This window comes from Eubalaena glacialis, chromosome 4 (genome assembly GCF_028564815.1).
Source record: "Eubalaena glacialis isolate mEubGla1 chromosome 4, mEubGla1.1.hap2.+ XY, whole genome shotgun sequence".
Classification (NCBI taxonomy): domain Eukaryota; kingdom Metazoa; phylum Chordata; class Mammalia; order Artiodactyla; family Balaenidae; genus Eubalaena; species Eubalaena glacialis.
In genome coordinates, this window is record NC_083719.1 from 149614517 (window position 1) to 149637958 (window position 23442).

At 48.9% G+C, this 23442-nt stretch overlaps 1 protein-coding gene and 1 long non-coding RNA gene across 6 annotated transcripts in view; one reads left to right on the forward strand and one right to left on the reverse strand.

The window, feature by feature from the left end:
• The window catches only part of TENM2 (teneurin transmembrane protein 2), a 988081-nt gene extending 980124 nt beyond the window's left edge, over positions 1 to 7957 (forward strand). For all 3 annotated transcript variants that reach the window (XM_061188437.1, XM_061188438.1, XM_061188439.1), the window contains 2 exons: positions 5428 to 5558; positions 7196 to 7957. In XM_061188437.1, coding sequence (XP_061044420.1) covers positions 5428 to 5558; positions 7196 to 7957 — 893 coding nt within the window. The remainder of the gene's footprint in view (positions 1 to 5427; positions 5559 to 7195) is intronic.
• LOC133091069 (uncharacterized) overlaps positions 1 to 22301 on the reverse strand; it is a 65165-nt gene extending 42864 nt beyond the window's left edge. For 2 of the 3 annotated variants that reach the window (XR_009700850.1, XR_009700852.1), the window contains exons 1-3: positions 22138 to 22301; positions 13119 to 13276; positions 12494 to 12621 (exon numbers count right to left, since the gene is read on the reverse strand). This is a non-coding gene — a long non-coding RNA (uncharacterized LOC133091069). Of the gene's footprint in view, positions 1 to 12493; positions 12622 to 13118; positions 13277 to 14217; positions 14323 to 22137 lie in introns of those variants that run through there. The other variant, XR_009700851.1, reaches the window with a different exon arrangement.
• Between the last annotated feature and the right edge of the window lie 1141 nt (positions 22302 to 23442).

Here is a 23442-nt window from a genome sequence, read left to right on the forward strand (position 1 = left end):
CAATAATAGTGGGGGACTTCAACACCTCACTTTCATCAATGGACAGATCATCCAGACAGAAAATCAGTAAGGAAACACAGGTCTTAAATGACACATTAGACCAGATGGACTTAATTGATATTTATAGAACCTTCCATCTGAAAGCAGCAGAATACACATTCTTCTCAAGTACACACAGAACATTCTCCAGGATAGATCACATCTTGGGCCACAAAGCAAGCCTCAATAAATTTAAGAAAATTGAAATCATATCAAGCATCTTTTCTAGCCACATCCTAAAGACGCTACCAGAAAACTACTAGAGCTCATCAATGAATTTGGTAAATTTGCAGAATACAAAATTAATACACAGAAATCTGTTGCATTCCTATACATTAACAATGAAAGATCAGAAAGAGAAATTAAGGAAACAATCCCATTTACCATCACTTCAAAAGGAATAAAATACCTAGGAATAAATCTACCTAAAGAGGCAAAAGACCTGTACTCTGAAAACTATAAGATGTTGATGAAAGAAATCAAAGATGACACAAACAGCTGGAAAGATACACCATGTTCTTGGATTGGAAGAATGAATATTGTGAAAATGACTATACTACCAAAGGCAATCTACAGATTCAATGCAATTCCTGTCAAATTACCAATGGCATTTTTAGAGAACAAGAACAAAAAATTTTTTAATTTGTGTGGAACCACAAAAGACCCCAAATAGCCAAAGCAGTCCTGAGAAAGAAAAACGGAGCTGGAGGAATCATACTCCCTGACCTCAAACTATACTACAAAGCTACAGTAATCAAAACAGTATGGTACTGGCACAAAAACAGAAATATAAATCAATGGAACAGGATAGAAAGCCCAAATATAAACCCACACACCTATGGTCAATCTCCGACAAAGGAGGCAAGAATAAACAATGGAGAAAAGACAGTCTCTTCAATAAGTGGTGCTGGGAAAACTGGACAGCTTCATGTAAAAGAATAAAATTAGAACATTCTCTAACACCATACACAAAAATAAACTTTAAATGGTTCAAATATCTAAATGTAAGGCCAGATACTATAAAAATCTTAGAGGAAAACATAGGCAGAACACTCTGAAATAAATCGCAGCAAGATCTTTTTGGATCCACCTCCTAGAGTAATGAAAATAAAAACAAAAATAAACAAATGGGACCTAATTAAACTTAAAAAGCTTTTGCACAGCAAAGGAAACCATGAACAGAATGAAAAGACGACCTACAGAATGGGAGAAATTATTTACAAACGTAGTGACCAACAAGGGATTAATCTCCAAAATATACAAACAGCTCATGCAGCTCTATATCAAAGAAACAAACAACCCAATCAAAAAATGGGCAGAAGATCTAAATAGACATTTCTCCAAAGAAGACATACAGATGGCCAAAAAGCACATGAAAAGATGCTCAACATCACTAATTATTAGAGAATGCAAATCAAAACTACAATGAGGTATCACCTCACACAAGTCAGAATGGCCATCATCGAAAAGCCTACAAACAATAAATGCTGGAGAGGGTGTGGAAAAAAGGGAACCCTCCTACATTGTTGGTGGGAATGTAAATTGGTACGACCACTAGGAGAACAGTATAGAGGTTCTTTAAAAAACTAAAAATAGAACTACCATATGCCCAGCAATCCCACTCCTGGGCATATATCCAGAGGAAACCATAATTCGAAAAGATACACGCACCCCAATGTTCATTGCAGCACTGTTTACAATAACCAAGACACAGAAGTAACCTAAATGTCCATCAACAAAGGAATGGATAAAGAAGATGTGGTACATATATACAATGGAATATTACTCGGCCATTAAAAAGAATGAAGTAACACCATTTGCAGCAACATGGATGGACCTAGAGATTATCGTACTAAGCGAATTAAGTCAGACAGAGAAAGACAAATATCATATGATATCACTTATATGTGGAATCTAAAAAAAAATGATATAAATGAACTTATTTGCAAAACAGAAACAGACTCACAGACTTCGAAAGCAGACTTGTGGTTGCCAGGGGGAAATGTGGTGGGGAGGGATAAATTAGGAGTTTGGGATTAACATATACACACTATTATATATAAAATAATCAACAGGGACCTACTATGTAGCACAGGGAACTCTACTCAATATTCTGGAATAACCTATATGGGAAAAGAATCTGAAAAAGAATGGATATACGTACGTGCGTAACTGAATCAGTTAACTGTACACTGGAAACTAACACATTGTAAATCAACTATACTCCAACATAAAATAAAAATTAAATTAAATAAAGAATATATATGTATGTATGTGTATAACTGAATCACTTTGCTGTACACCTGAAACTAATGCAACATTGTAAATCAACTATACTTCATTTTTAATATGCTATCCTAAAATAACAATAATAAAATCCTGACAGTGAATGAAGAAAAATCAATATAAATTTGTACATGAATGTTCATAATAGCATTATACATAATAGTAAAAAAAAAAAAAAAAAGGTGTAAACAACCCAAATATCCATTATCTGATGAATGAATAAACAAAATGGGGTATATCCAAATAACAGAATGTTATTCAGCCGTAAAAAGGAATGAAGTACTGACATAGGCTACAACATGGATGAACCTTGAAAACATTGTGCTAAATGAAAGACACCAGACATGAAAGGCCACATATTATATGATTTCATTTATATGAAATTTCCAGAATAGGCAACTCCATTGAGACAGAAAGCAGTGGTGGTTTTCAGGGACTGAAGGTAAAGGAGAATGCAGAATGACTGCTAACAGGTATGCGGTTTCTTTGGGGGTCATGAACATGTTCTGGAATTCAATAGAAATGAAGGTTGTACGATACTGTGAATGTACTGAAAGCCACTGAATTGTGTACTTTAAAATGTTTAAAATGATGAATTTTATGTTACGTGAAACTTACCTCAATTTTTTTTAAAAGGTAAAGGATTTACTGATGGTTTAGACATAGAGAGTGAGAAAAAGGATGGTAGCTGGAAGAATGGAGTTGCCATAACCTGGGATGGAAAAGACTATGGCAACAGGTGTGGGGAGGAAGATGAGGAGTTCGGTTTTGGATAGAAATTTGAAGTGTAATTAGATACACTAGTTTGGAATTGAGGGAGAGGTCCTGGATGGAGACATACATTTTGGAGTCAGCATCAGCATGTAAATGGTATTGAGGGCCCTGAGGCTGGATAAGATCACCGTGTTTGGAAGAGTAGATAGAATGCAAAAGAAGTTCACAGACTGAGTCTAGGACATCCTGACATTCAGAGTAGGGAGATGAGGAAGAACCAAAGAGGGACAAGGGGTGGCCACAAAGGTGGGAGGGGGACAAGAGAGTGTGCTGTCCAGAAAGCCAAGACAAAGAGAGACACAGGAGTGTTCAACTTGTCAGATATTTCTGATAGGTCAAACAAGGTGAGGCCCACAGTCAGCATTGGACTTAGCAACACGGAGGTCATTTGTGACCTTGACAAGAGTTGTTTTAATGAGTATTTGGGAGCAAAGCCTGATTCAGAGGAGATGAATGGGAGTCAGTGAGTCTAGAAAATTATTTTGAGTTTGAGAAGTTCTTGTAAAGGGGGTGAGACACGGGTGGTGGCTAAAGGGAGAAGGAGGGAAAAGAGAGGGATTTTTTTTAAGGTGGATTTTTAGTGGCATGTTCGTATGCTGATGGGGTTGATCCATTGGAGGAGGGAGTAAATTGATGGAGAGAGAGAGTTGCTGGAGTGCTGTCCCTGAGTGGGCAAAAATGAACGTGAGCTGGTGCACAAGTGGAGGGTTGATTCCAACAGCTCATCTAGAGTAACAGGAGGAAGGCAGGAATATGGGTGCAGATGCTGGTAGGCTGATAAATATGATGAGGGTTTAGGGACATTCCCCTCTGGCCTCATCAGTTTTCTTAGACTAGAAATTAAGGTCATCTGCTAGAGCGCAGAAGGGAAAGCAGGTGTGGGAGGTTTTAGGCGAGATGAGAAGAGGTAAAATCATCCAGGAGAATGGGAGAAGGATTAAATGGAGGAAGGGGATGTAGTCAGATTGCCAGGGAGCAGGAAGGCACAATTGGGGTTCATTGACAGGAATTTAAAGTCACGCCAGTCAGTGTGGTTACATTCATTTCTGCTGCCACATTCAGCTGCACAGGGACAAACATGGAATAGGCAGAGCCTTCCATGATTTAACCAAAATTGTGATTTCACCAGGCAGGTGTGATGAAGTGAGAAAGGGGCAAGGATCTGAGATAATACACAAGGGAATGATTCTAATGATTGACCATGGAATGTGTGCTAGGTAAGAAGAGAAGAGAGACCAAGAAGCTGAGGGAGGGGAAAGAAGTTTAGGGTAGGCTGGAGGTCCTAAGGAGAGGAGAGGCTCAGGGAGTATGGGTGTCAGGTTACAAAAAGGAGTAAACTAGAGGGAGTCCAGGTGGCGATCAGAGGGTGATGTACATGAAATTGAGATAATGGGGGATCAGAATTATTGATGATAACAAGGTCCAGAGGATAAGCCAGAGAGTTAGTAGGGGGAGAATCACCAAAAAAAATAAGAGGCCAGGCTGCTGGAAGGATCGACTGCTTGTCTAATGAAATTACTAAGAAGGAATTCAGGAACAGAGATGGAGAGAGTGACGGTGGATCAGACTCAATCTTGAGCCCTAGCAAGGAAGGGCAGTCATACTCTGAGCACGCAGAGCTCTCTCTTGACCTCTCTTTGAAGACTAGACACCTGAGGAAAGGGTCTCAGGAGCCAGACGACTCTCTGCGTGCCATACACTCAGGGAATCCCCTTTCTATAATGAGCCAGCCTCAGTGCAGCAGCCCCACCCCAGAGGTCCTGCACAGTGTTAATCATCACGTCTGCATGTAGCCAGTCGTTGTGTCTCTAGCCTCTAAGCACATTGACTGGCCCGTAATAGATGCTCCCTTAAATACTTGCCAAATGAAGGAGTCCATATTTATTGAGCAACCCACGTGCCAGGCACTATGATAAGCCCTTGACATGGATTTTTTCCGTCAATCCTCACGACAGCCCAATGAGATTAGTACAGTTATTATCGCAATTCATATCTGAGGAACCTGAAGCTGAGAGAGGGCCGGGAACTTGCCCAAGGTCACACAGCAAGGGCATCGAAAGTAGATCTATCTTAATCCAGCACTGTCCTAAATCACCACATGGGGAGGGGTGAGCAGGGGTCAACTGACCAAGTTTGGAAGGGCATCTACTTCCGAGAACCCAGGTAAGCAGCTCTGGGTCCAGGCCAGGAGACCTTCACAGGCTCTTGCCTCCCTCTCCTGCTGGACTCCATACCCAACCCCCCATTTTATTTTGTTCTCTCTCCAAGATCCTCTCTGGCTTTCCATCCATCATGATTCAGAGATCTTTATTTTCGTTTCCACCGTAGATGTGAAAAGCTGGCTGGTGATGTTTGGATTTCAGCTTAGCAACATAATTCCCGGCTTCCCAAGAGCCAAAATGTATTTCATGCCTCCGCCCTATGAGTTGTCAGAGAGTCAAGCAAGTGAGAACGGACAGGTAAGTGGAGGTCCCTGCCAAGAATCCAATGACCATCATCATTCCCTTTGGCAAACAGAACCATGTTGGAGCCAAGGGCATGTCAGTAATGGAGGAAAACATCGGAGCTGGGTATAAAAGGGGCGTGAAACGTGGTGACTTCGCAGGACAGCGAATGTCAGTACTGTTACTTGTCTGGCGCAGCACGTATTTCTTCCCAACCTCAATTATTACCTTAATTGTGGTATCATTATCTGTTCCGTGTGTACCCTCGAGTCACTCCTTGATTAACCACAGCACTGAGAAATCTAGCAGCAACCTACCATCTGCGCTGCCTGTCAGATCATAACCCTTTTGGCTTTTATGGGACGTAATAAAATGGTGGTTTGCCGTTTCTGTCCCATTAAAGAACATTTTTATGCCTTACATAAAACCTCAGTGTTTTATGGCCCAAATGTATACAGATTGAGTTCTGTGAACATAATTTGTGCTTGGGTTTCTTGGTGATGGCCGAGAGGTGGTTTCAGTTTGGGTGCCGCTGAGACCTCAGCCACAACAGGACAGGGGATATCTGTGTTCAGATATCCCCAGCTACAGAACCTGTGCTCGGCACAATAAAAGTCTGAAAGGTCTCCTCACCTGCTCTGAATAATCGTCCAGACTGTGTCACTAGAGAGAGACCAGGAGGAGCTGCTGGGTAATTGAGAACAGCATTCTCACAGTTCTGCCCCGTGGGGACCACTCAGCGGATGAATAGCCATCATTTCGCTCATTTATCTAAGTGCCGTTACCTCCCAAGCACAGCCTCTTCCATTATCCCAGCCTGTCCCCCAACCACCAATTGAGGTGAGCTGTAATTTGTGAGTAGAGAACTCAAGGCCAAGGAGATAATGGGGATTTCATCCCTCTGCAGAAGCAGGGCTAGGATCCAAAGCAAATGACTCAAAAAGCCCAGGGACGGTCCCTCTGGCCCACGAAGCCAGAATCTGTTATTCCAGTGCTTCTCAAACATTAATACGCACGCAAACCAGCTAGAGTGTCTTGTTAAGCTGCAGCTTCTGACTCAGTGGGTCAGGAGGGAGGCCTGAGATTCTGCTTTTCTAACAGGGAGAGTCCTGGAGATGTCTCAGCTGCTAATCATACTTTGAGTAGCCAGGTGCTAACCCAAGGAAGTTAATGAATAACCAGGGCACTGGCCTCAAAGAGAGGTAGGTCACAGCAGCAGGGTTCACAGCTGCTCAGACAAACACCCTGCCCTTCAGGTCAGGATATTCCTGGGTCTGAAGTGTGTAAGGCAGCTGCCAGATCATCAGCGGGCAGAGTGACTCTCTCTTCCGCAATGATGGAGAGCCATGGTAAGTGGGTAGGCCTGGGTGCAGATACCAGCAATGCGGTACTCCTCCGCACCCGCATTTTTTAGTTAATGGCGCAGTTACAAGGTGGAGAGGCCATAGCATCAGAGCACTGGAAACCTGCCAGTCTGTCCTAGTTCCAAAAGGTAGGACTGTCTTAGCTCCTATCGTGACAGACGCAAGACATATTCTTGCAGGAGAGTCCCAGCCTTCCTCTTTCTGACCCTTTGTCGCTGAGTCGCCCAGCCCGTACACACAGCGGCCCAGCCCACCTTCTCAGCTTTCTGTGTTTTCTTATGCCCACAGCTCATTACAGGTGTCCAGCAGACAACCGAGAGGCACAACCAGGCCTTCATGGCCCTTGAAGGGCAGGTCATCTCTAAGAAGCTCCACGCCAGCATCCGAGAGAAAGCAGGCCACTGGTTCGCCACCACCACGCCCATCATCGGCAAAGGCATCATGTTCGCCATCAAAGAGGGGCGGGTGACCACCGGCACATCCAGCATCGCCAGCGAGGACAGCCGCAAGGTGGCGTCCGTGCTGAACAACGCCTACTACCTGGACAAGATGCACTACAGCATCGAGGGCAAGGACACCCACTACTTTGTGAAGATCGGCTCGGCCGACGCAGACCTGGTCACCCTGGGCACCACCATCGGCCGCAAGGTGCTGGAGAGCGGGGTGAACGTGACCGTGTCGCAGCCCACGCTGCTGGTCAACGGCAGGACTCGAAGGTTCACCAACATCGAGTTCCAGTACTCCACGCTGCTGCTCAGCATCCGCTACGGCCTCACTCCCGACACCCTGGACGAAGAGAAGGCCCGCATCCTGGACCAGGCCAGGCAGAGGGCCCTGGGCACCGCCTGGGCCAAGGAACAGCAGAAAGCCAGGGACGGCCGAGAGGGCAGCCGCCTGTGGACTGAGGGCGAGAAGCAGCAGCTCCTTAGCACGGGGCGCGTGCAGGGTTACGAGGGCTATTACGTGCTTCCCGTCGAGCAATACCCCGAGCTGGCAGACAGTAGCAGCAACATCCAGTTTTTAAGACAGAATGAGATGGGAAAGAGGTAACAAAATCACGTGCTGCCATTCCTCGTCTGGATGGCTCAGCAGGAGTCACTGTTCTCTCCTCTCCTAAGGAGATGAAGACCTAACAGGGGCACTGAGGCCAGGCTGCTTTAGGAAACCAAGTGGCAAGAAAGCTCACATTTTTTGAGTTCAAATGCTACTGTCCACGCGAGAAGTCCCACCTCCCGAAGTAGACTAAAGCCCGGCTGCAAATTCCTGAGGAAAAACAAAACAGACGAATGAACGATCACACAACCATGTTCCGAGTTCCCCTAAAATATGACCCACTTGTTCTGGGTCTACACCGCAAAGAGATGGAAAGAGACGCAAAATGTCCAAAAGGAAGAACAGACACACGCACAACATGAAAAAAAAAAAAAAAAACCCACACACATACACACAAACAAACACACCGACCGAAAAACAGAGACGTGAAGACGAGAAGGCCTCATCTTCTAATACCTCACTCATTCACACGTGAGCGACACACAGACGTCCGTGAGGGCCAGCATTCCAGGACCAGTTGAGGTCAACGATTCAGACTGCTGGTTGGACAGATACTACAGACGTTTTCCTTTTAACAAATACAGGTGCATTTAAACCACGACTTTGGGGGTGATTTGTGTGTAGCGACTTGGGGGGGGGGGTAAAAGTGAAAGAGTGAGCACTGGAAATACTTTTTAAAGAAAAAAATATATAAAAACACAAGAAAAGAAAGGAAATTGATATCAAAGCGAAATAATACCGTTCAGCACTTAACTCTCAGGTCCCGATTTAGTCTGGCCTGAGCTAATTTATTTGAGCGCAGAGTGTAACATTTAATTCCAAGGGTGGCTATAATCACTACAGATAAATTTCATATTCTTTTGTCTTTGAAGATTCCATTGTGGACAGTAATACGCAGTTACAGGGTGTAGTCTGTTTAGATTCCGTAGTTCGTGGGTATCAGTTGCAGTAGAGGTGTGGGCATCGTGACACTCTTTTGCTAACGGGCACCACTTCAGATCACCCTGTACATACCTAAGCCTCAAGGCACAATCACTGTTTGAGATTTAAAATTATTAGTGTGTTTGTTTGGTCCAGAAACTGAGACAATCACGTGACAGTCACCACGAGGAGAGAAAATAAAAAATTTTAAAAACCCACAAAAAGAAGAAAAAAAAGTTTAAAAAAAAAAAAACAAAAAAAATGTCTAATAAGAACTTTGGTACAGGAACTTTTTTGTAATATACATGTATGACTTGTTCATCGAGTTTTTATATTAATTTTAATTTGCTGCTAAGCAAAGACTAGGGACAGGCAAAGATAATTTATGGCAAAGTGTTTAAATTGTTTATACATAAATAAAGTCTCTAAAACTCCTGTGGACACTGGTCTTCTGTGGAAATGCTTTGAGGTGAGGGCCAGGTCAAAGTTTCTGGAGGAAAGGGGAGCTTCTCAAGATGCTCAGGCGGGGACGGAATTGTGAACTTTCGGAGGAACTTCTGTTAGAGGCATCCCCTGCTCCCCAAGCTGCTCTAAATTCTAGAGTGACCTCTCCCTACATCTGCAGCCCCCACCCTTTATGGAGCAGAGATGGGAAGGAGAGTGTGGGCCTGGGGCTGGTGGGTGGCGAGGACCCTCAGGCCCACTTGTGCCCGGATGGTTCCCTCCAGCATTCCCGGGACAGTCAGGCTTCTCCCTGCTGCCATGTTCTAGTTCCAGAAGGTGCTGCCAGGAAACTGAAGGCAAACACTCTCCCCACATTAGAGGACGTGCCTGTAGTTTGTGTGGCTCTATGTGTGCGTTCATATGTGTGTGTGTGTACTTTCTTCCAGACTGGATCACTTTACCCCAAAACTTGCACACTTGGGGCAACCAAAGAAGGAAGAGCAGTTATGATTTGGATGAATTTTCCCCCACCAATCCTACAGTTAGAATAGCAATATTATCGTTAATAGCTCTTACTTATTGATGTGTACCGCATGCAAAGAACAGTGCTAAGTGCTCTACACACAATATTTTCATTTAATCCTCGTCTTTCATTCATTCAACAACATTATTTTGAGAGCTTGCCATGTGCCAAGTCCTGTGCTAAGTTCTGGGGATAAAAGAGGTCAGTAGACATACACAGGGGCCCTCACCTCATGAAACTTACAGTCAGGGATGCAGACAGACAATAGTCAAATAGTTACCCTAAGAAGTGAAAACGACAGGGGTATTCAGCGCCAAGGAGGAGAGATTTACAAAGCTGTGGAAGCACATAACTGGGGAGGTGACCTAGACTGAGAATGTAAAGGAAGTTACAGAAGTTTGAAAGTTAAGGAGGAATTAACCAGATGAAAAGAAGAAAATGCATCCCAGACCCAGGGAGCAGCACACAGTAAGGCCAGAAAACAGAAGAGGTTGGCAAGGTTCAAAAGACCCACCGATTAAAGACTGATTTTTTTTTTTCATTAAAAACAAGAGGGAGGACTTCCCTGGTGGTGCAGTGGTTAAGAATCCGCTTGCCGACGCAGGGGACACGGGTTCGAGCCCTGGTCCGGGAAGATCCCACATGGCGCGGAGCAACCAAGCCCGTGCGCCACAACTACTGAGCCTGCACTCTAGAGCCCGCGAGCCACAACTACCGAGCCCACGTGCCACAACTACTGAAGCCCGAGCGCCTAGAGCCCGTGCTCCGCAACAAGAGAAGCCACCGCAATGAGAAGCCTGAGCACGGCAACAAGGAGTGGCCCCCGCTCGCCGCAACTAGAGAAAGCCCGCGCGCAGCAACGAAGACCCAACGCAGCCAAAAAAAAAAATTAATTAATTTAAAAAAGAAAAGAAAGAGGGATTCTGTTTTAATTTCATCAACAAGTGCTCCTGATGCAGCGTGAACAGGCAGGGGAGCTGATGTGATCATCTGTGTGAGGTGACAAGGCTGGTGGCCATCGAGGAGGAAATAGAAGTAAATTGAGTGGATAGATTGCAAAGACAAGCTCCTAGTATCATTCACTTTGCAAGTGGGGAAACTGAGGCCACTTATCACCGAGCTGGGAGGTGGTAGAATGATTCAAGCCCAGCTGCGGCTGATTTCCAAGCCTCTCCAGCAAGTCTGGGTGGCATGTCACCCTGAGCCCTTCAAGGGCTCTGAATCGCCACTGCCTTCCCATCCTCTAACCCGGCCAGGGGCGGCTTCCCCAGGTGGAAGGAGAGGGGGAGAGAGACCAGGCTAGCCTGCTTTACACTCAGTATCAGACCCCATGGGCCCTGCTGTCAGCAGAGCAAGCTGTGAGTTAGTTAAGCAAACAGGAGAACAAAAATACTCCAGAGAACTTCCTTCTCAGAAGCACGTGTGAACACCCTTGTTTCCCTGTTTCCCTTCGGGAGGACAGGAAGCAGGACACAGGTCCTCCTGTGTGCTTTAGCGCAGCTGCCTTGTTTAATTCAACTGGCGTCAGGAGCCCCTGGATATGCGCCCACAGAACAGCCTCTAGCTGGTCATGAGGCCTACGTGAATCCTGGTTTGGTGGGAGCCATACGGGGACTAACCACGGTGTTGCCTCCCAGGATAGATGCAGCCAGGGGGGCTACCAAGACAGGGAGGGGATCTCAGGCAAGAAGGCAGTGTTGGGGGTGGGGGGGACTTCCCTGGTGGTGCAGTGGTTAAGAATCTGCCTGCCAATGCAGGGGACACAGTTTCGAGTGCTGGTCCGGGAAGATCCCACATGCCGCGGAGCAACTAAGCCTGTGTGCCACAACTACTGAGCCTGCGCTCTAGAGCCCACGAGCCACAACTGCTGAAGCCCGCGCGCCTAGAGCCCGTGCTCCGCAACAAGAGAAGCCACGGCGGTGAGAAGCCCACGCACCGCGACTAGAGAAAACCCGTGCGCAGCAACGAAGACCCAACGCAGCCAGCCATAAATCAATCAATCAATCAATCAATCAATCAATCAATCCTTGTGCTTCAAATGATAGCAAGAAAGTGAAAAGACAACCCATATAATGGGAGGGAAAAAAAAGAAGGCAGTGGGGAGCTCGCTCAGCCCAGAGCTTTTCTGCCTCTGCCAGCCTCTAGGCTGCCAGGTAGACCCAAAGGCGTGGGCACATCGTGTGGCACACAGGCAATCACATGTCACCAGAGTTTCCCTTGAACGTGAAACTCTCCTCTTTTATGCCAACCATCGTTGAATTATCCATGAGTGTTCTGTTACACCCAGGCCAGCGCAGCCCCTCACAACACACACACACACACAAACTCACAATATGGGAGAAGGAAACGGTCTTGAGTAAAAAAAAATCCTCTCCTGCCTTTCCTCAGGCCAGCCCTAAAATGACCAGGATGAAATGTTTGGCCTCTTCCTGAAGTATTTGCACAATGATAGACAATTCTGGAAAGGCCTTTCAGGGAATAAGATTACGTGCTCTGAAGACAGCCTGACGGGAACAAATCCTAACTTGACCACTCACGAAACACAGGGCTTGGGAAGGTTACATGTATTAATTAGGGTAAATAGCACTAGCTGCTTTAAGAAATAAGCCCAACATAAATGAACACAGAAAAAGCTGAGTCCTTACTCATGCAGTAGTGCATCGTGGTCAGTTACGGGAACGGCTCTGCTCCAGCTGGGGGCCCCAGGCTCCTTCCATCTTGTGGCTCCACCTTCTTCTAGGTCCTCAGGATCTTTGAAGTCCTCTGTGTTCAACTGGTTGATGGAGAAGGAGCGGCAAGAGCACATGTGTAACTATTTTATTTTTAATGAGCTGCACCTGGAAATATACTCATCACCTCCACTCACATTCCATGGGGAGTTCCATGGACCCACCTACTGCAAAAGAAACTAGAAAATGTCATCTATGAATCCAGGAAGAGGGGGGGACTAGGTGTTGGTGAGTCCCAGCAGTCTCTGCCACATAACTCAGCCTCTATGAGCCTCCCTTTCCTCACCCATAAATGAGGGCTGATAAGAATGGGGCTGCTTTGATGATTAAATGAGGTTGCATATTTCACCGACACCTGGTAAGTCCCCAGTAAATGTTAGCGTTTATTATTTTTAAATCTTTGCTCCAAGCATGGATTTTCTAAAAGCGGAACTTGAGGCATGACCCGTTCATCATGGGGGAGGATGGAGAAAACTTTCCCTCAAATCCCACTCTACCCTGCCCCCTCCCCCTCCCAGGCCCAGGGCACAGGAACTGGTACCTCAGTGTGAGAGGGCTGCTCACAGCCTCGAGGGCTTTTCAGAAAGTGTCGGAGATCTCAGCAACGGGAAGTCTGGCTGTCTAAGAAGGTCATCCATTCAGTCATTCGTCGGCATTTCCAGTCACCGAACACATTGTTGTCCCGGGCACCATCAGAGGCTGGGAATACAAAGAGAAATAAAACCTGGTCCAACATCTCAGCGTCTAAGGTGTGAGGACCAACTCACAAGCCAATCCGTGGGACACGGCGAGCTCAATGCTGACACAGGAATGATGCACAAACATGTGAAGCCAGGGGAGAGGACCACAAGTTCTGTCCACGAGCCTTGGAGCTGGGTACTCACAGGGAAGAGAATGCAGGGAGAGAAGGTGAGAGGGCTGCCAGGACTGGGAGATGGGCACCCGCTGCAGGCGTGAGATGAAATACACAAGCCAACGGGGGAGAAGTTCAGAAAGCCCGGAGCAATGGCTACGCACTAGGATCCCCTGGGGAGCTTTACTGAGCATGCCCATAACCTCCGGGGACCGGGACAATTAAATCAGGATCTCGAGGGGGAATGGACCCGTATGGGTAGGTTTGGAAACTCCCCAGGTGATGTGAATGTACAGCCTGGGCTGAGAAGCACTGATTGCCTAACAGGAGGTACGTGGCCTGAGATGCGGATGTCGGAGTGAGGCAGGAACGAAAACCAGGCTAAGAAGCTGGACAACCTCTTGCAGGCCACGAGGAGCCAGCATGGGGCTCTTGTACCTGGGGAGAAATGTGACTAAGAAGTCCTTCGATTAGCAAAGTGGAGAGAGGAAAGGGGCAGAGAGAACAGAGCCTGGGAGACGCGATAGCCCGCATGTAACAGCCCAGATGAGGACAGAGGCGCAGGATTAGGTTTAGGAGTGAGTACGAGGTTCTGTAACTCCCTCAGAGTTGGGGACAGTGTCTGTACAGGGTAGTGCACCGAGGGAGGGTCCAGCCCCAGAAGCTCTGGGGGCGTCTCAGCAGCGGAAGTGCCATATACGCCGGCATTGCCTCTCCCCACCCCGACGCAGGTAAAAGGAGCAACGCCTCTGGAGAGGGCTTAAGGAGAAGTCTGACCTAGGCTTACCTTCAGGAATCCTCTGATGGGCCCAAGTCGGGACTTTGCGGAAAAGTGCTCATCCACTTTGCTCACCGCCAAGCCCCACCGTCCATCCTGAGCCCTCCCTCCGACGCCCAAGCTGGCCCTCTGGCTGTGGGGCAGCCCTGGAAAAGCAAGTCTGCCCCAGCTGGAGTCCTCCCAGAGACTGACTTCACCTGTTGCCCAAGCCCCACCTTCCTAAGCCGTGGCTTCCTCCTGCTCCGTGGTGGGCTTGTTGTTTGGCCACAAGGTGGCGGCCCTTCCCATGAAATCTTCCTGGAGCTGGGCCTGGGCGCCCCAGGCTGGTTTAGTGAAAATGTTGGGCAGCTCTGAGAGCCTGAGAAGCAAGAGAGCGCCAAGAGAGCCCTGGGCCCTGAAAAGAGGCCCCTGGAATTGGTTCCTGGAAGCAAGATTGCAAAGAATATTCGCCCTGACTGGAATAACAGCCAGACTGGATTCTGAGCCCAGCTCCATCATGCACTCCCTGCGTAGATGTCCATACAAACCTTCCCCTTCCTAAGCCCCCCTTTTCTCATGTGTAAAATAGGAGAAAAAAAAAATTGCTTTATAGAATTGTTGGAAAAGACTAACAAAAATAACAAATGCGGAGTGCTTGGCAAGTGCAAAATCGGGATTTAAAGTTTTATTTTTTTACTCCGAAGACTATAACCCAAAAATGATCCACTATTTTCCTCTAACAGCAGTTTACCGTTTAAATTCCAACTGCTCCCCTTTCTAGCTAAGCCTGGGTTCTTTACCTAACCTCTGAAGCCTCAGCTTCCTCCCCTGTGAAATGCATATGATGATCTCATCTCACAGGGTTGCTGTAACAAACACCCTGTCTAGTGCCTGGCAAACGGGGATGGCTATTAATCCACCACTAACTATTATTATTCTCCACCTGTGAGGATGGAAGGTGAAGACCCTGTCCCGAGATTGGCTGGACACAGCCCCAGTCCTGGAGCTTGACCTGTCAGATAGCAAAGGTCTCCAGCACCCACTCCATCCGTCCCCCACGTAAACTATGTAAAGCGATAGGCGTTTGCTCAGCTAGCAGACCCTGGGGCAGGAGGAGAGAAGAAGCAATGCCTGTACCCCAGTGGCCATCCTGCCAGAGAATGAAATAGGAGGCTCCTGCTGGGGTCCCTCACCTGGGTTCTCAGTTATGAGGGTAACGGAGGTAGGACATGACCACCTGGTACCTGGCCAGCTGCAGAGCCCTCCCCAGGGCTCCAGGGGCCCCCAGCCTGAGCAGGACAGACCACATCTCTCCTTACCTCACCCCACCCACCTTTAGTCCTCCATGGGGGTGGCCACTTTCACAAAGCATTCCCCTCCATCCTTTCCCCTTCCCGATTGCTCCTCTGTCCTTTCCGGTGGCTCTCCACCCTTGTCCCCTTCCCCCTCTAAACCCAATGGCAGCAGCCGTGAAAGTTATCAAATCCTTTCACCCAAATTAATTGATTTTCTTTGAATTTTACACCCGATCAGTGAGACAGTCAGGAGCAGATGAGAAACTGAGGCTTAGAGAGAGGAAGTGACCAGAGGAAGTCACACAACACAACAGACCCTTCCTAGTGGCTGGAAATTCCCCTCCTGTTCTCTGTCTCCTACCTCGTTATTTCCATCGCCAGGCCCCTCCCTCGACAACCCCTTATCTTAGTGTTATCTCAGCCAGACACATGTGGATTTTATTCTAAGGCAGGAGCCATTGGCCAGAAGGATCCTGCCCCACTGGCTGTAAGTCAACCAGACGCATATCTATCATGTAGGTGACTGGAGTGGAGAGGAGATGAGAAGAGGAACACAGACTAGCTCTGCCCCCAGGCAGCATCACTGTATTAATCAGGACGCTCGAGATGGTAAGTGACAGAATCCGGACACAAAGCAAACACTGGGAAGTCCAAAGGCATGCCTGACTACAGACATGGTTGGATCCAGGGGCTCAAAGGATGTCTTTGCTCCACCTCCAGCTCCGCTTCCCTTGGGAAGTGGCTTTATTCCCAGATAGGTTTTCTCTACGTGTGGGAATGATGACTGCTAGCAGCCCTAAACCTACATCCTTGCAGCACCCATAGAAGCAGCAGAGAGACCCTCCCTCTAACCCACAGAAGACCTTGAATTGGCCCAAATCCCATCAGAACTTGGGGGCCATACATTTTCAGCAACATGGATGCAGCTAGAGATTATTATACTAAGTGAAGTGAGTCAGAAAGAGAAAGACAAATACCATATGATATCACTTATATGTGGAATCTAAAATATGACACAAATGAACCTATCTATGAAACAGAAACAGAATTACAGACATAGAGAATAGACTGGTGGTTGCCAAGGAGAAGGTGGGTGGGAGAGGGATAGATTGGGAGTTTGGGATTAGCAGATGCAAACTATTATATATAGGATGGATAAACAACAAGGTCCTACTGTATAGCACAGGGAACTATATTCAATATCCTGTGATAAACCATAATGAAAAGAATATGAAAAAGAATATACATGTGGTTAACTAACTCACTTTGCTGTATAGCAGAAATTAACACAACATTGTAAATCAACTATACTTCAATAAAAAAAAAAAAAGAACTTGGGGGCCATAAAGAGAGGGAAACGGTGGTTCCCCCAGGAAAGATAACTGCCTAGACAAAAACGTGTTAGCTACTGATATATCCACTGAAATCATGCATCTGTCCATTCTGTCAACAAAGAGTGCCTACACATCTTAGGTGCTCGGTTGACTAAGCCAAGTGCTGGGGATACAAGGATGAATAAACACGGCCATCCAGGAGCAGTCTGGTGGGGAATACCAACCAGCAAATCAACAATAGCAATGCAACACGGAAGTGCTGGGGAGAGAACCGTGCAAGGCATGACGGGAACACGGTGGGAGGAGCAGTTAATTCAGCTTTGATGGGGATTTGGAAGAAAGGACACAGACACGTGCACAAATAGTGCCCTGGGAAGATCTAGATTGAACCTTGATAGCCAAAAAGGCATCCAGCCCATCAAGTCTTCCCACCAAGGTTCTTCCCCTGCCCCACCCCCCAGCATGGGCCTCTCCCTTCCCCCGGGAAGGCAGGAAGCCTCTTCCCAACACCAGCCTGGAGAACTTGTCCCTGGGCAGAACTGGGGGGAGGGGGTGGCTGGACGTCCCCTGCTCCTTCACTCTGGATCCTCACTCCCTCCCTCCACACATGGGGAGCAGGACCGCCCCTCAGTGTCAGCCACGTTCTGTCAGCAGAGGTCATTCTGCCCATTGGACCAGCCTCTGCTCTACTGCAGGGGTTGTCCTTCTGGGCACCATGAACATTTGGGGTCAGGTGGCTCTGTCGTGGGCTGTCCTGTGCATGGTAGGATGTTTAGCAGCACCCCTGACCTCTGCACCCCCTGCCTGCATGTGACAACCCAAAATGTCTCCAGACATGGCCAACTGTCCTCTGGGGGGAAAAGCTGCCCTCAGTTGAGAACAGTTGCTCTAGTGCCTTCTCCGCCATCCCCTCCTCCCCCATCTCTCCTCCACCCCAGACTCCAGTCTTTGGAAGGGGGAAGCCTCCGTCCCCTGGTTAGGCAGGCTAGTTCCCCCTAAGGAGACATTTATCAGTATTCACCCATGTTCATCCAAGGGATGAACCCCCCTCTCCAGGCCAGGGGTTCCAGAACTAAAGACTGGGTCTCCGCCCTGAGTCTCCTTCAGGCTCCACCACCCAGGAGATACTACTCAGTAGCCGAGTTCATGTGCCAGGTGTGGAGGAGAGAACTGATTGCTCCCCACACCCCTCCCAGGTCCCCCCTCTGCTCCCCCAGACCCCCCTGAGGAGCTGCCCCTGCTGGGCGGAGGGGTGAGGGGGAGAGGCAGCGGCACGGAGCACTGCAGGCCGAACAGCTGCAGGTCTGTCTGAGCGAGGTGATCCAAAAGAGAAAGTGACAAGTGGAGAGGAGCCCGGGACCTCTCAAGGGCCTTCCTTCAGGACCTGGGCAGGACGCTAGGGCCCGAGATGACAGGGTAATGTTTGATTTCCTCCTTCCTACACTGTCCCGGTGCTGGAGGTCATGCAGCCCCTTGAAAAGGAACTTTTTTTTTTTAATAGATTTTATTTATTTATTTATTTATTTATTTTTGGCTGTGTTGGGTCTTCGTTGCTGCGCACAGGCTTTCTCTAGTTGCGGCGAGCGGGGGCCACTCTACATTGCGGTGCGCAGGTTTCTCACTGCGGTGGCTTCTCTCGTTTCAGAGTACGGGCTCTAGGCACACGGGCTTCAGTAGTTGTGGCACGTGGGCTCAGTAGTTGTGGCTCGCGGGCTCTAGAGCACAGGCTCAGCAGTTGTGGCGCACGGGCTTAGTTGCTCCGCAGCATGTGGGATCTTCCCGGACCAGGGCTGGAACCCGTGTCCCCTGCATCGGCAGGCGGATTCTTAACCACTGCGCCACCAGGGAAGCCCAGAAAAGGAACATCTTGATAGTGACTGATGATGCCCAGTGTTCTGTGGGCAGGGCTGGGCATGCAGCCATGGCATCCGTAGCATTTCTAGAGAGAATGCGAGTTGATGTCCATCTGCGCCCAACGTGTAAGGCTTCAAGGGCAGCTTGGAGGAGGGGAGTTCTTCTCAGGAGCGCAAGTCTGTCAGGCTGTTTTCCTTCCTTTTTATTATGTGGGAACCTCCACTGATTGGATGTGTCTTGACTCTTGCAGCTCTGGGGGTGTGCCGGGCATCCTGATGCCAGTGACATTGGGGTGAGGAAAGAGAGGATGGGCCAGGGAAAGGCGTATCTTACTTAGTCTGCCCGGGCATGTACCACAGACTGTGTTTTTGAGGGATGGGGTGTAAAACACAGGCTCTGCCCTAGGTGCTATGTCCTGCATGTGTGTGTATGTCGAATTGCAATGCACATTGTGTGTTTGCCCGTGTGCAGGGGAGCACACGGTGTATGCCCAGGTGAGTACTGGTTTGTACACTCAAGCACGATTCCCAGTGCAAGCTACGTGGAAGAAGAACAAGTATGGCGGTGTTGGGTGTGTGCAAGACACACTGCAAGGGCATGGGAAGGACTGCGCAGGTGCAGAGATGCTGGGCACGAACGAAGATATCACAGAGAGCGTGTGGAGGGGTGACCTGCACTGGGCGGGGAATGCATGGCGTATGACTTGTGGAAATGTGAGAACAATGGAACATACCGAGCAAGGCTGTGTGTTCAGGAGCGGCAGCACTGATACTGCAGCAAGCGCTGAGGTGAGGTGCTTGTATCCATCCTCACTACACACTCACGCTTCTCCCTGTGCCAAGGGGAGGCGGGAAGTTCCCACAGAGTCACACGCAGCGCGGGCTATATACTATGTATATAAAAGCACAGTAGAAAGGTCACTTTATCCTTCCTCCTTTGACCTTGCAGGATGGGACAATTGACAGTCTCTATGCCCGAGAGGCTATACAGTGAAATGGTTTTTAGCACAAACTTTGGAATCAGTGATTTGAGTTGGAACCCTGCTCTACCACATACTTGCTACAAGCCTTCGACACATCTTAAACCTCCCTAAGACCCAGCTTCCTCATATGTGAAATGGGGGAAAATAATGCTCCATGCCTCCTGTGGAGGTCATGAGAATTCACTGACTGAGGTCCAGGGGTAAAGCACTTACACAGAGATGGAACAGTCCTACATGCTGGCTCTTGTTAACTACAGGATACGGAAGACAGCACTTAGCACCATCACAAAAATGCCCAAGGGACAGAGAACCTGGGCCCTGCCAAAGGCTCTGCTATCGTACCGAGGGCAGAAGCATTGCCGTGGAGGCCCCTTTCCCCGTCATGGCAACCCCACCCCTGCTGGAAGCCCCTGCGTTATCCTGCAGGAGACCTGGCAGAGGGGAAGGACTGACGACCAGCACATAAAGAAATGAGATTCCTCTTCCGAGGCACATCTGTGGATGGGAAAGCATGGGGGAAACAGGATGGAGACCAAGTCGAAGCCATCGGACACTCCAAGCCGGCTCAGGCCCTCAGAACAGAGGGAAGCAGGATAGCCCTTCCCTACCAACTGCAGGCCTCAGGGCCTCAGCCCCTGGCCCCTCCCTGCTGTTCCTGCACTCAGGGATGTACTAGAACCCGCTCCCAAGACGGATACATGTCCTTCCCAGCCCTGTGTTCAGTGACATCACGCTGGTAGTTTGACATGAGCCATAGAGGGGATGTCTACACCATGGACATTGACAAATTTCCATGAGACTGGGGTGGGGTTGGTGGTGGGATACAAAAAAGAATAAAGATATCAAAGAGCCATTAAGAGGAGGAAAGAGGGCTTCCCTGGTGGCGCAGTGGTTGAGAGTCTGCCTGCCAGTGCAGGGGACACGGGTTCGAGCCCTGGTCTGGGAGGATCCCACATGCCGCGGAGCAACTAGGCCCGTGAGCCACAACTACTGAGCCTGTGCGTCTGGAGCCTGTGCTCCGCAACGAGAGGCCGCGACAGTGAGAGGCCCGCGCACCGCGATGAAGAGTGGCCCCCGCTCGCCACAGCTGGAGAAAGCCCTCGCACAGAAACGAAGACCCAACACAGCAAAAATAAATAAATAAAATAAATAAATAAAAAGAGGAGGAAAGAGAGGAGAAACCCAAGGGAGAAAAGCTTTCTCTGTTGACTTCAAAGATGCGGGCACTTGGACACCCAAGGTCAAGAACTCAGGCCTGGCACCATTCTAAAATAAATAAACAATTCACTAAAATAATAACTGTGGTAGAAGCAGCAAGAGAACATTTTTCTGTGTTCTTCCAAATTTTCAGGGTGTGTTTAACCAGTTCACAATATCACAGTTTGGACCATGCTGTGGACCACCCCCTGTAGCAAGTGCAGATCCCTGCCTTTAGCTCCCAGGCATTGGTTCTCCCTGTGGCTGGGAACACCGCCCGTGGACGCTTCATAAAGTCCCCCTCTGAACGGAGCTGCCCAGGGCAAGGTCACACCGCCTACCCCCTGGGGGGCGTGGGGGGGAAGCCTACATCCAGGGACAGGTCCATAGCGGGCTACAAAGGTCTGGGTGCTCACCCAGGTAAGCGACATCTCTGAAGAGTTGTCCCAGCTCCAGAGCTCCCAATGGGATTGGCTGAGGCCATTGCTGCTACAGCATTGCAGCCCAAGCTCCCCCTCTGCCCAATCCTGCATCCCTCACTCCCTCCTGGGTGCTGTTCCTGACACACTAAGAATCATCCTGCACTCAAATCTCCAGCCCAGAATCTTTTCCCCAGGGAACTCAGGCTAAGACACCTTCTACCCATCTCCCTGTAAATAGACCACTGCCCAGGAGAACTAATGTCCAGTCCCATGTGGTTCTCTGCAGTGGGGGCGTGTGCGTGGCTGTGGAAATGCCTGGGACCTGCAGAGCCAACGCAGGTGATTCCTCGGAAGAGGTGCCTCACCGTGTGTTTTGCTGGGGGATGGGAGAAGTAGGGGGAGAAGCATGATGGAGTGTGCATGTCTATGTTTGTGTGTGTGTGTGTGTGTATACATGTGTGAGCTGCTCTTCGTTTTCCAGGCCAGCACCCCTGTTGAAGGGCACAGCAAGGGGAGGGGAGACAAAAGAAAGCCACCTGCTTGTTGAGTTTAGCAGCACCCAGGAGCTCTGCGGCAATAGCCACCTGCCCTGCTGACTACACAGAGACCAGAGCGTGCAGGAACACATGCCCTCTCTACATCCAGGCACAAAACGCACACTGCCCCAAACACACAGCCCACATTCCAGGTCCTGGTTCTTGGGTGGAGATGGGAAGAACTCAGCCCAGCTCACCTTTAGTGCAAGAGGTGAAGCTGAAGAATCAGGCTCTGGGATCAGCTCCTGGTCACAGGTAAATCCTAGCCTCTGGCACATGTCACTCGCTTCTGCCCATTCATTCATTCCCCCAAAGACTTGCTGCACTTACTGTTTGCTGTCTTGCTGGCTCAGAAGCTCCTTTCATGATGGGAGCCCCAGCTGACTCTTCTCAAGAGGATGCTGCACAGATGGAGAGCTTCTCCAGCGCCTGGACGAAGGGCGTTCCTGGCCTCCCGGCCGACGAGAGGGCTCTGTTGGACAAACTGCAGGCAGTGGACCTCGTCCATGCTGATGGTTCCGAGCAGAGGCAGAACTTGCCCCCCGCCTTCCCCCATAATTCTCCTGCCCAATCCAGGCACTCACCGGTAGCCCATGGGTGAACCTTGCCCCTATTGAGGGGCAACCATGTTACTTGTTAACTTGCTGATTGGAAATGAGTTCCCCTTCAGCGGTGCTGGAGCCGAGCTAAGAATGAACACCTGTGGAGGGGAGGGCTTCTGAGTCCTTGTGCCCTTACAGTAACAGTCAGTCATACTATTCACTGTTTAGATTAATCTAGAACTTTACCAAGCACTCAGACGCGAGATCTCAGGTGCTGGTAGAATCTTCTGTATTCCCAGGGGTGAGGGGTGGTTATGTTACACCAGCTACTCTGCAGCCTGGAATTTAATGTCAGGCAGGCCTGGGTCTGAATTCCCAGAGTTACTTACATTTCGAGGCTGGATGTGGGACGTGCCAGCTCGATGCCTGGTACAGGGTACGTGCTCAATCCACAGCCACTATCGATACTATTATCACTGCTGTCCCCCAGAGAAGCCCCTGTTTACGAGGTGAGCCCCCTTGGAGGCTGTGTGTAGGGCAAACCCATCCTGTGTCTGTTCTCATGCCATCCTCTGGTCCCTGGCCCATGTCAGAGGGCTGGCCAATCTCTGAAGGCCCGTCCCACTGCCTTAAGAGCTGCCAAATGTGAGGGCTTCCCGGGCTGGACCTTACGTTTGATCACCAGGAAATGAAAACATACGATACCAGGAGACTGAGGCCAGGAAATGCCCGCGAATCCCTGTTAATTTCATGCAGGTGCAAGTCTTCAGCCTCCCAGGCAACTTCAGTTATTGAGTTGGGTCGGGGGTGGACATCAGAGGGGCCGCAGCCCACTGGCAGCCGAGCTCTTAAAGGGACATCCAGGGAGCTGTCCCGGAAGATGAGCCAAAGAGTGTCTCCATCCTTCTTAATCTGGATCAGCTCAGACATGGCGACCCATGGTCACACCCAAACCCAGATTTCTTTTCCCTTATTTGGAATATGGTGGGCAAGTTTCTCCCCTACCTTAGCTTGTTTTCCTTTGTAAAGACTTTTACAATAAAAATGTTAAGCTATGTGAGATCTATCTAGAGCCCAGGCCATTTGGCTCACT